The 12,334-nt window shown below is 32.6% G+C and overlaps 2 protein-coding genes across 4 annotated transcripts in view; one reads left to right on the top strand and one right to left on the bottom strand.

The window, feature by feature from the left end:
- The window catches only part of LOC105381482 (rho guanine nucleotide exchange factor 17), an 84,167-nt gene that overhangs the window by 9,846 nt on the left and 61,987 nt on the right, over positions 1–12,334 (top strand). The window lies entirely within an intron of this gene.
- Positions 7,885–9,999, bottom strand: LOC119690834. The gene is made up of 6 exons (XM_038106793.2): positions 9,851–9,999; positions 9,606–9,765; positions 9,135–9,362; positions 8,950–9,058; positions 8,456–8,640; positions 7,885–8,207 (listed from the first exon to the last, which is right to left on the bottom strand). The coding sequence occupies exons 1-6, from the start codon at positions 9,991–9,993 to the stop codon at positions 8,031–8,033; spliced, it is 1,002 nt and encodes a 333-aa protein (XP_037962721.2). The 5' UTR covers positions 9,994–9,999; the 3' UTR covers positions 7,885–8,030.

The following is a 12,334-nucleotide window of genomic DNA, read 5'->3' as shown; positions in this document are numbered from 1 at the left end:
GCGACCCCCTTGACCCTTCGGTTTTTTTTTACATTTAGGTATAAAGGGGCCATTTTTTTTTTGGTTTTGTTTTATTGGCTACCATTTAAAAGGTCCTAAATATAGTCAAAGTATCTTATTAGTTATATAGGGTGTTGCAAAAAGGGTATACTAAGTCTCCACTCATTGGAAGCAAACATGACTTGAATCAATCAAAAAACCTTCTCTAGTTTAATAATTTACGGTGGGAGGCAAGATGAAGTAAGAGTAGACTCGAGCTCTTCTGTATGTAGGTAGGTATAAACAAAAGATTTCTCGGGAAAAATACAGATTTTGGCCAGATTTAGTAGTAGTTTGCTATAAAAATCCATGCTCGCAAGGATGTAGTAAAATGCTTATGATCCCTGATCTATGTAATAAAAAAATATTCATTAAATTAATGGTCTTTATGGTTTTCTTTCACTAAAGTACCCAGTTTTTTCGATCTCTGGCGGCCCCCCTACAGAAGCTTCGCGACCCCCCAGGGGGTCGCGACCCACAGGTTGAAAAACACTGCACTAGGAGAACTGGTTAATATTAGGTGTCCCTATCAAACATGTTGAATATTTACAGTTTTTCTGATTGGCCACATCAAAGTCTTAAAATGGTGACAAAATATTAACTAGAAGTTAAAAAATATAGACATACTCGTAGATTCACCGCTGCTCTGAGTTCAACATAAAATGTATAAGATTATGATTATATATTTCCTGTTTATCAAATCTACAGAAATATATCCTTCAACTGTGTTTTGGGCAGTAAAAATTTAAACCAGAGCAATAAAAATATACACTATTTATGGTATTTATACACTGATCCAGATTGTAGGCTCATAAAAACTGTCAACTTATTTTAAAACGGAGAATTATTCGCAAAAACGGTCATTAACCGTACAAAGCGACATAAGAACATACTTACATAAATCAGTTTGCGTCAAACATTAATTATTGTCATTTATAAAAAGGACATGAAACCAGTAACACAAAAACGGACTGTCTATGTTTTATAGTTTTCACTTCCTGATTAGGCGAATGGGTTTTAATTTAATAATAATTGCATTTTTTCTTCTGAAATTAGTATTTTTTTTAAAGTAAATAGTATTTTGACCGATTAAGTAACCGATATACATAAGTATTCTCAATCTCTTCTTCTTCTTCCTTGCCTTATCCTTATTTAGGGTCGGCTTTGTTCGTCATGTCACGGCATTTTATTTACCCTATCCTCTGTCATATCCTCATTCACTCCACACTCTCTCATATTTTATTTCACGCAATCAAGCCACGTCTTTCTTGGTCTTCCTCTCTTATAAGTTATAAATATCGTCAGTCCTAAAAACTTATAAATAAATAATAAGGTACCCTAGCTCAATAATAAGGTAGATAGCATCGTCACTCTAATTGGTCAGGATTCTTTGCCCCCGACTGTAATTATAAATGTAGAACTATATGTATATTTTACCTACTGCACATCAAACCAAAATCCAGTTTGATTTAGCTTAATTGATTTACAACTTGCGCAAAATATCGCTCCCAATTAGAACACATAGTAAAATGTACGATAAAAAATATCACATCAAAGATTCAAAGCTAATACCGTAAAGTTGTTAACCGATTTGTTCAAAAGATAATAAATCAGTAAAAAAATATAATAAATCAAGTAAGCACACATATTTAACCGGTTCCTTTGGTACATCAAAAGTCATGTTATTTTGTAACGATTCACTATAGGTAATAAATAGCACTAATTGATTTTTTTGCTATGAGACAGGTGGATAAGCTACACTGTTTAATTTAAAGTAGGTACTTTCTGGAAATTAAAAATACTGACAAAACAAAAATCGTTAAAGAAAACAAGCACGATGCACATATTGTGCTTGTTTTCTATAAGCATACGATTATTCCTCTGGAACCGGGGTAAAAATAATTGAAGTTCGAAAATATTTTTAAACCGTCTATGTAAAAAGACGCCAAGTCAAGTACCTTTTCCCTCTAACTTTGTTTAGTCGAATAGAAAAAACCCGTGGGAATTGGTAACGACTTAATAATATTTTTTTATTTTATTTGGTAATATTTCGATGCGCTGTTAAATTTACTTCAATATTGCAAACGTCGTAATCCAAATAGCCTTTTCCTTTATAGGAACTTTTTCATTACTCATGTATATTGTATATCAAATTATAAGGTTTACATTACAGAGTTCATGCTTAGGTAGATCAACTCTAATGAGATACTGGGGGTTCACTCTACATAACGAAAAACTAAGTTCCTGAACGCTGCTACGCGAGCAATGACTCTAACTCGTTGTATTAAACGTGCCGTTAGCTCTCGTTCGTTCGTTTTTTGTCAGTATAGAGTAACCCTCCAGGGCTAAGGTATACTGAGTGCCTCCAAAAAGTACAAAATAATGTATGCGCCGAACATACCGATCGCTTGTATTCGATTTATCATTGGATTCAGTTATTCGATCAATATAAAGCACAAACTGGTTTGATCTGAGCCGCTTCTATAATGCCGCCCACGCTTTTAGGGATCTCTATTTAGAAAATTATTGTGGCTGCTGTTAAACTCTTCTGTTGTGTATGTATGTTGATTAAAAAGTAAATACTTGAATGTAGCCCTTGTTTCTAGCATATACCTACTTAGTGCTGCATGTTCTACTAAGAAGGGTTGTTGGTAACCGGACCCAACTCAAAATGTTTGGGTGTTACAACTCACAACCTGTTACCACGTCTATTCTTGTTTTTTTCGATTTCCCATAAAGCGGGTTTTTTCAGTTAGATCTTCAGTTCCATGTCCAACAGAACCTTTCAGGTCTATGTTTTTTGCTTCGACATAGGTACAGTATTGTGCAAATTAATGTGAACACGAGTGAAAATATGAAAAAAATACATTTATTAGTTCTAAAATAAAAAAACAGAGATATATTAATACAATTTAAGTAATTTTAATAGAAAATGGGTCCTCCATGGCTTTTATAACTTCTTCAACACGTTTTGGCATAGAATCGACATGATTTTAACAATTTTCTGATATTTACTGGTTTAAAAAACTTGTATGGATTACAGCCTCAATCATTTTAGTTTTTCTTTGGCTGGCCAGAGAACTCACCGGCACTTAATCCCATTGAAAATAAGTGGGCCATCGTGAAAGTTAGACTTCGTAAAATGGATTACACAAGAAAAACTAAAATGATTGAGGCTGTAATCCATACAAGTTTTTTAAACCAGTAAATATCAGAAAATTGTTAAAATCATGTCGATTCTATGCCAAAACGTGTTGAAAAAGTTATAAAAGCCAGGGAGGATACATTTTCTATTAAAATAACTTAAATTGTATTCATATATCTCTGTTTTTTTATTTTAGAACTAATAAATGTATTTTATCGTGTTCACATTAATTTGCACAATACTGTACCTACCTACCTACACATAAACTCGAGTCATTCGTCAAGTCGCGCGCCTTAGACTCGCGCGCCACGCGCGAGAAGCCCCTCCCGTATTTACCTACTTTTTTTGTCGTCAACTCGCTCGACTGTGAAAATATGTAGAGTCAGCCACAAAAGTTATAATTCATTATGCTTAAGGTAACTACTTAAAATGTATAGGGTATTTTATAGGACTTTACTTTAAAATAAAATCAGTAATTAACTCGCTTGGCGAACTGTTCTCTTCGAACACCTCCAAACACAGGAACCATTTTTATTTGTTCGGTCTTTGTTATACAGGGTGTTGCAAAATTGGTATACTGTTACTGGTGAATTTGGAAATTCGCGATTTTTTTTTTATCCATAGTAAAAAAGTCACGTGACCAACAAAGTTTCTATGAAAATGAAATTTTTTTTCGCGAATTTTCAAATTCTGATTTCAGTTTCGGGCTTAGATATAACATGCTGCACATGTAGGTTTCGGCTTAGTATACCCTTTTTGCAACACCCTGTATTTATAACCTGCACGAAGCAGTACCGACTTTCCTCGCTGGGATGTTATGATTTCATGTGCAGTTTTATTACTAGATGGACCTGCTTGCGATGAACTTCCTGGAAGTAATTGTTACAGTTAGGTATCTGTCTCTTTGACCAATGAAATTTGTTTTAAATTTTAGTTCTAATTCGATATTTAATATAACGTTAACACAACGAAAACGTAACACTGTGTTTATATTACGGCAAAGTAGACTTGGTAATATAGTAAAGTTAATTTATTAGTTATAGGCTTACTCCCACAATACATCAAAATCAGTAAAATAAAAACTGCCACATTTTAATATTTTTGCGCTGTACTGTAGACTGTAAGTAATGCACTGTACATCTCTGCTTCGAATTAGGAGTAACACTAAAACGACGTCACTAAAACAATGACGTTTTAACCCTTTATACCGGTTTTTGCAACAAAAACTTGAAGGACATAGCTATGACAGGTAAAATTTGCGAGATAGCAAATGAGATAGCAAGTATCATGCGTTATAGGTCACATCCCCTTTTGCCTCATTCCGCACTTCCAACATAGGTTTTATTGTATCTTTATCCCGAAATCAAAGCATCTACTTTAATGGCGACTGTTTAGTCGGTACCTTCTTATGCTAATCAGCCAGGGAAACAATATTTAACTATATTTTTTAGTTTCAATTCGTTTGCATCTGACCGTACTTTACATGGGCACGCGAGTTGACGATATAAAAAAACAGAAGATGCCAACTCGCGTGGCGCGCGAGTCTAAGGCGCGCGACTTGACGAACGACTCAAACTCTTCCAATAAAGCAATTTACAGAACATGATTTTTTTATATTAAAAATGTTTTATCTCACTTAATGGATTACGATTTAAGAGATACATCACCGTGATTAATTTACATGAAATTTAAATTTAGAATTAATACAGTTACTATTATTACGGGTTATTGTTAAATAAGATACGAAAAAACAAATTTTTGGCCCATATACTAGGGGTATACTTAATGTATGTATACAGTTGATTAATTAATTATTAAGTACTTTGGTGAAAGCTAATAATGTGCGTTTGCTTCCAGATTTATTCAAGGTTTTAAATAATCCCACCAAATAATACACAAAACCATTTCATGACTTAATTTGATAATAATATGGTGAAAGAATATTATTATGATTTAGATCTTTGTATGTCTTATTGTATACCTATGTAAGTAAAATACTACGTACTTACTAACAGTTTCCACTTTACTGCTAGATACACCTTGTAAATTGTATAGCGTTAATAAAACTAATTGTACACACAATAGTTAAAAACGTAGGTATAATTTTATTTATAAAAAAAGACCTACTTGTAAAAACTCTTTATCATGATGACTGATTCAACGAAGACGCATTTAACTTTTAAAGCTAATTATATTGTGTTCTGTTCGGTTACCGCCCTTAATTTTAAATTGTTTTGAATGTAAAGTCATTCTTGAGTGAAAATAAAATCATAAAAAATACAAGTCATCGTTGATTCAAGGGTGTCTGTTGTCGGTGCCAGACTCAATGGGTCTTCGTGATACGACCCTATTAAAAAAAAACAATAAACTTTATTTCGAGTTATTTATTTATTACAAAATGTTTAAGTTTTAAAAAAATACTCATTTCAGTAAGAACATTTTTTTTATTATAAATTATAAGTACCTAAATTAAAATATTATTATTATGTGTTTGTCTCCGTTCTCGTCCGTTACAATTATCGCAACACCCTCCATTCAATAATACACTGGCGATCAATGAAAAAGTTCCGTTTACAAAATGCCGATACCAAAATTAATTAATGTCTTCAATTTTAAAACAAATTTCAGTCATAATTTATGTTTTTAGTTGGTTGTATTCTGTTGCGATGTTTAATGTACTTTAATGTTGCAGACGGCATTAAACTAGCCTTTTCCGTTTAGGAGTAATTTGGCGCTATTGCCACTAGAACAGTAACTGTTCATTGCATTTGAGGGTATTATTTTTACTCATGGGTCCAGTTTCAACGTCCACAGGCGTCTGAGTTGTAACAGTTTCGGGTCTCGATATGAATAATCGTACTTGCGAGTGAACTTTATCGAGAATCGATTGGCGTGCAAGTGCGAGTCACAATCGATCGCAATGAACTTTCGATTTAGTGATATTTATTCCACTTGCGTAGTTGTGAAGTTTCTTTCCGTAAATTATTCATTTGTAAAAAATACTGGGTAGAATTTTATCTGTGTCATACTGAGCAAATTTCATAATTGGACCCAAAAAACATAATATATGTTACAAACGTTTGATTTTACTATAAAATGTAAGCAACTATTAACAGTGGAAGTAAATGAAACTCAATGTTTAATAAGTTTAATAAACTAAATTTAGTTTAACCCTTCAACTGGCAAGCGGCCCGCTCCAATGCAACGCAATGTATTAAGTGATATTCTATGTATGTGTATCAGCGAATCATTTATATAACTTCTTAGGTATTATGATATTATTATACATGATATACAGTGTCATAAATAAAGATTTCTGTTTAAATGTGGTTGATATATTTTTATTCCGGCTAATTTATTGCGTTAAAAACTCTACCGTGTTACACTTTTCTAGATTATTAATATTTATAGGTATCTTATGCTAATACCTAACATATTTAATTTAATATTGTGGATATCTTAATATCGCCCAGGGGCTTAGTCATAATTAGATATAAATAATAAGAGCTTCGAGGCGAAATAGTGAGCATCATAATTACATATTTATCCTACAGATATACTATAATTTTATTTAATAGGTGCGAAACTGGCACTTAATCACATGCCCTTTCGGTTTTCTTATATGTATATTCTATTCTGGGGTGTAAGCACCTGCACATGGCTCTCTCGAGTGGAATCTTTGTGCATATCCCCTAGGTCTAAACTGCCTTCCTAAGCTATAAAATATTATATATAAAATATATAAACCATTTCCCACCACGCTGGTCTACTGCGGGTTGTTTCCTTCACCGTAAGAGCGATGGTATAAATTGTACTTAAATTCAAAGAACTCATTGGTACATGTCAGTGCCAGGATCCGAACCCGCATCTCTGGCGTGAGAAGCGGACGCTCACCCGACTGAGCTTCCAACTCTCTTTTCTTATATAGGTATACTGTTTAACCCTTTTTTCTACACCCTGTATTTAAACGGCCAATATTAGCCATTAAATTAAGTTTATAACTTTTAACAGAGCGATTGCTTATTTAACAAATATAACGATTGTGCTAATATACCTATATACCTACAATTTAAGTGACAATAATATAAAACCTTTGACCCGTTTGACCACCCAGGAGTGAATAAGTAAGTGTTTTGCATAATTTATAGACGAAAGAAAAAAAATAAGTGAGAGATTTAAATAAATTATTAATGATGATCAAGATATCGAATACTTTATAGCTTTTAGTAGCCGTTGGGCTAAGTGATGATTAACACTATCAGTCAAATAAGTACTGTTTAAACTTTTTAGTTGCTGAGAAAAAATACAAATAAAAGATAGTTTTGTTCATGTTTCATTTAATTCAGCTAAAAATAAATAACGAGTAATCCCATATCAGAAGTGTCACATCGCAAATGCAAGAAATAATTATTTTAATGTCTGTTTCCTTTTCATTTGGAATAACATCATCTCCATTACAAAAACTGACGCTGATAATATTATTCCACCCATGTACATATAAAATACACCCTGAAAAATAAAAATAAAACTATAAAAGTTATAATAATTTCAGGTACACAGGGAAAATGCATTTACGATATGCATAATTAATTTATTATTTACAAAAACTAACACTATTATTACAGTTATATAAGCATTGTATGTAAAGAAGAAATTTATTGTAAAAGTATAACTTAACCAAAGTTCAATAAAATCTCCTAGAGAATCAAATGGAACGATTTCGTTTAAACCTTTCTTCAGTTTGTCGAATTAAATTTTAGTAAATGTTTCCTGGCTAGAAAGCCAGTAAAAAACACTCAGATACCTATTATATTTATGTCAATAAAGTTTTCTGTAATAATTATTCTCAAAGAAACCTGAACCCTTTCAGAGTGGCAATGCTACCATCAGGTTTCTTGGCCCAATATCTATAGATATTCACCTCTAAATGGTAATATCCCAGAGGCCCCGTTTTTGACTCCTTTTTTAACCGAGAGAATTTTATAGCCAATTGCACTTTGTAGTCTCCGTAGCGTTGACTAATCTGAAAAAAAATACCGACTCATTCAGTGAGACTAATAATTTTATATCGGTGCTCTGTTCAATGGTGATTGTATTTTTTTTAAATATTTCTTCCCACTAATGTAGTCGATGAGTTAAAATTATTGCAACCCAAATCAAAATTCATGGTATGAATCGTTTTAGGTCATATCGTTACCTCATGTTTCATTCTTTTGTTTTATTTATTTATATAATGTCTACAAAAATTCAGATGCGTTAACCTATATATACCTGGTTCTCCCAAGCCAAAGTCAGTCCTGTTTCATGAAGTCGCAGTAGAAGTACATTCAACTTGTCCAGAAGTGGAGAACTCTTTCGCCCCATAATAAGGCTATACTCGTAATATATATCATCTAGTAGTATCATATAGTTTGATACTACGTCTTCGGTTATAAATCTGCCGATATTTATGTTACCTGAAAGATAATACGAGGTATAAAAATCCTTTATAACATAAATACATATCTTAAAAATTAAATTAAAATTATGTAAAGCAGTCGGTCCTGCGCCTAGCTCTCTCCAGTCGTGTCGGTCAATCCGTCCCATTGGGCTATGAGAGTGATGGAACAGAGAGTGCTCCTGTGTACTGCGCACACACTTGGGCACTATAATCTACTCCTGCGTAGTTGGCTGATCTCTAATGAGATTGGCCGCCCTGGTCGAAATTCGGCTAGGAGGACATTACATATCTTAAAATATTTGACATAATTATGTAGGTCGTTTACCTCCTTGCAATTTCATCATAGCAAATGCCATGTCAACTGAATACGATTTCTGCATCATTTCTTGAGGACTGTATTTGCGAAACAATTTCACCAGTCCTTTTATTACAGGCTGAAACATTTTATTCAGTTGTGTCATTATCAAAGTTTTACTGATAGCATAGCTTATTATTTTTGATGTTACCTACATCTTGAGAATTGAGAAGGGTATAAATAAAAGCCTCATGAACGGCACCCCATTCCATGTTTCTATCGACGACGTCTGCAATTGTGTCTATAGAATCCTCGTATTTTTGGATTGTGTAGTTGGTGGACAATCCAGCACTATATGCACTATTTATTATGACAATCGTAAGAAGAAGCCAACATGTGACGCGTCGAATCTTCCAATTGGGCTTTTTGTGATCTGATTGAGCCTGTTAAGTGATAAATTATAAGTTTTATGCCGAGTTGCAGAAAGGGACTTTAAGCTAATGTCGACATAAAATCTATGTCTGTCTCTTTCTGTCCGTATACTGTCAAAGCAAGGCAACACTACATTTAATGCCGACATTAACTTAAAGATCCTTTCTGCAACTCAGTGTTAGAAAGGTATTAAAGGATTTTAATGCTGTTGTAATAGCCTATGAAATGAATGGAATTCAGACAATAATACCTACCTGTGCAAGGGAAATTCGATATGGCAGCAAAAAAATGTGTCGAGTTGAATAATTATTGGCCATATAAAGAGCAGCAGAAGCAAAAACTCCGGCGAAGAAGTACAATAACCAAATCTTTGCTGATAATGCTAGCAATGGAACTTCCCATAATGATGCCAACCTAAAAAATACACAAAATTTGTTATATACGGTTTGAATTAAATGTAGAATTTATTCATAAACAATATTATTTTAATTATAGTTACTGTGGAGCTGGAACAATAACAGTTATAGAACATTTAAGGCCGTATATAGAGAATGCCAGTTTTTTGAAAACATAAAACCAAGCACCCAATCCTCCTGAAAGATAATAAATAAAGTGAACTTTTGGTGCATAGTTTTTTTTCATAATGAATGACTAAAACGTAGGACGCAGTAACTTGAACCCGTGCGATATAAGGTAAAATTTATATAATTCTAACATAACACACTGTGCTGAAGCTGAAAATGAAATTCTTCTATACCAATGGCAAAATCTGCATGATCCATGTAAACGTTTCCCAGGACTCCTTCACCGGTCCCGTTGTCATAAATATTTCCCCAAGCGGCATTGTCATCTCTTACTATACCAACTGTACAGTTTATCCATCTAAAATTAGATGTTTTAGTTATAAAATAATAAAAATCAAAATGACTATAAGGAGTGTGATTTTGATTGACTATTAGATAACAAAGGCATAATTATTATTCCATAAATCAAATTAGAGAGTTTCTTATTAAATTTTCTAAATTCGTACTATCCTTGGTTGCTATTGTAAATAATAATAAAGGTTTGGTTACCGGCACAATTCGTTAATTGCTCGGATATCGATGCCATCTCTTCCATGGGGTGTACTACTATTGTCCAAATCCAAAATTGTGAAAGGGTAACTATGAAAACAAGCAACTTTTACAGTTTTCCCATCTAGGTCCTTCAGTTTGTCTGGAAATAGATTTGCTTTTTGCTTAAACTCTTTAGTACACGAATTCCATTTATCTAGCAATATGGGTTTGTTTGTTTTAAAATCATATCCGATAAATTCATTGGTGATGAAGTCATATGTTTTGCATTCTTTATTGCTGTTTACTGGTATGACAATTAATAAATTCGAAATAAACGAAGTTTCTTTAAATTGTAATACTTTCAGTTGTTTAGATACATTTTCATCTCGAAAGGGTGGTAGCAAGATAATTTTACTATCACTTTTTCTGGCATTGCCTAAACGAACTATTTTATCAAATATGGTTATAAACTTTTCAGGATTAGCCATTTGAACCACATAATTAGAACATCCCATTTCCGATGCGGATAATGTAGCCTCTAAAATATCTCCTGTTGAATTGAGTACCACGAGAGATATGCTGTCAGGTATATCAATTAGATCTATCATATAATTTTCTGTCATAAACGTTACACAATAAGAGTTATTAAGGTATTGTTTAAACAATATTTGCACAATTAATTCTATTGGATGTAAGGAAAGTTCTTGCATGTTATGCATTGCGTCCATTTCACGGCGGTTTCTGAATATAAACTGTATGAAACTAGACGATTATCAAAGCAAGATAATCTAAAAGCAACTTCGTCAGCAAAATTGACAATTATAGGTGAACTGTTTATAAAAGAGCAACACTGAAGCATGTTACGCTAAATTTACGATTCACTTTATGACTAAAACTTTAAAAGCGAAAGTGCCACTATAAAATTTTTAAGAGCACTTTAAACTTTTATTTCGAAATGGAAGTGTTACAAAGTTTCGTATCTTAAGTAATGATAATTTATTTTATATTTGTCTAGTTATTTATTTTATTTTATTTTCTCAGAGCATAAGTGAACGATAACGCAGCGCTAAATAGAGCAAAAATTACTTAATATTACCATTTGTAAAAATATTCGATAAAATATATTATGTACCTACGTGCAATAAAATAAAATACTAACACGGGGTAACACGTTACCAGTGATGAATTTATAATTGCTCTGCCATTTACCTCAATTTAAAGTTAGATGTTTGAAAATTCCGAGTAAACTTATTTGGTCGGTAGTCGGTAACTAGTAGAAAATAACTATGCTCATACAATTAAAATTTCATTACAATACAGTTCAAAGTCGTATTTTCATGAATGAATGGTACCTATACCTACATAAATAATATTAGTAACATACAAGCTTATTTTGATAATTATGTTTATACAATAGTGACTTAATTATTTGACGTTCATCAGAAAATTTTATATTTGTACGATGAATAAATTTTTTTGACTTTGACTTTGACTTTAATGGATACAACTCATAAAGCCAAGATTATATCATACTAATAAATGAATGGTACTACGGCTAACCTTTTAGACACTTTATAAAACGCAGTAAACTAAAAGTATTTAAATAAACCAAAGATTTACGTAACTCTTACAAGGCGATAAAACTTTATTAAAAGTGTCAAAACGAACCAGGAAGAGCTTTTAACAATTCAATTCACAGTTTCACCGAAAAATACTCCTGTTAAAACACGTATTTCATTGGAATAAGGTTACATTTTGTTTATTACGGATTTGATGAAATGAAACGCACTCTACTCCTACGCATAAAGATGCACCATTATTAGAATAACGAGAGATCTATAACGAAAATAAATAATACAGAAGATAGGTTGTAGGTAGAGTTATGAATCGAATGGTGGTGTGATTAAATTACGATTGTCTTTTTAGGT

The sequence above is a fragment of the Plutella xylostella genome, chromosome 7 (genome assembly GCF_932276165.1).
Source record: "Plutella xylostella chromosome 7, ilPluXylo3.1, whole genome shotgun sequence".
NCBI lineage: Eukaryota > Metazoa > Arthropoda > Insecta > Lepidoptera > Plutellidae > Plutella > Plutella xylostella.
Note: the sequence above shows the minus strand (reverse complement) of the source record. Positions and strands in the feature narration are given on the sequence as shown.

Excerpts from the sequence above, each read along its gene's own strand:
- LOC119690834 (XM_038106793.2), bottom strand. The coding sequence starts at position 9,993 with ATGAAAAAAAACTATGCACCAAAAGTTCACTTTATTTATTATCTTTCA. Across the intron at positions 9,766-9,850 it reads GTTATTGTTCCAGCTCCACA|GTTGGCATCATTATGGGAAG; the intron begins GTAACTATAATT and ends TGTATTTTTTAG. Across the intron at positions 8,208-8,455 it reads CTTTGGCTTGGGAGAACCAG|ATTAGTCAACGCTACGGAGA; the intron begins GTATATATAGGT and ends ATTTTTTTTCAG.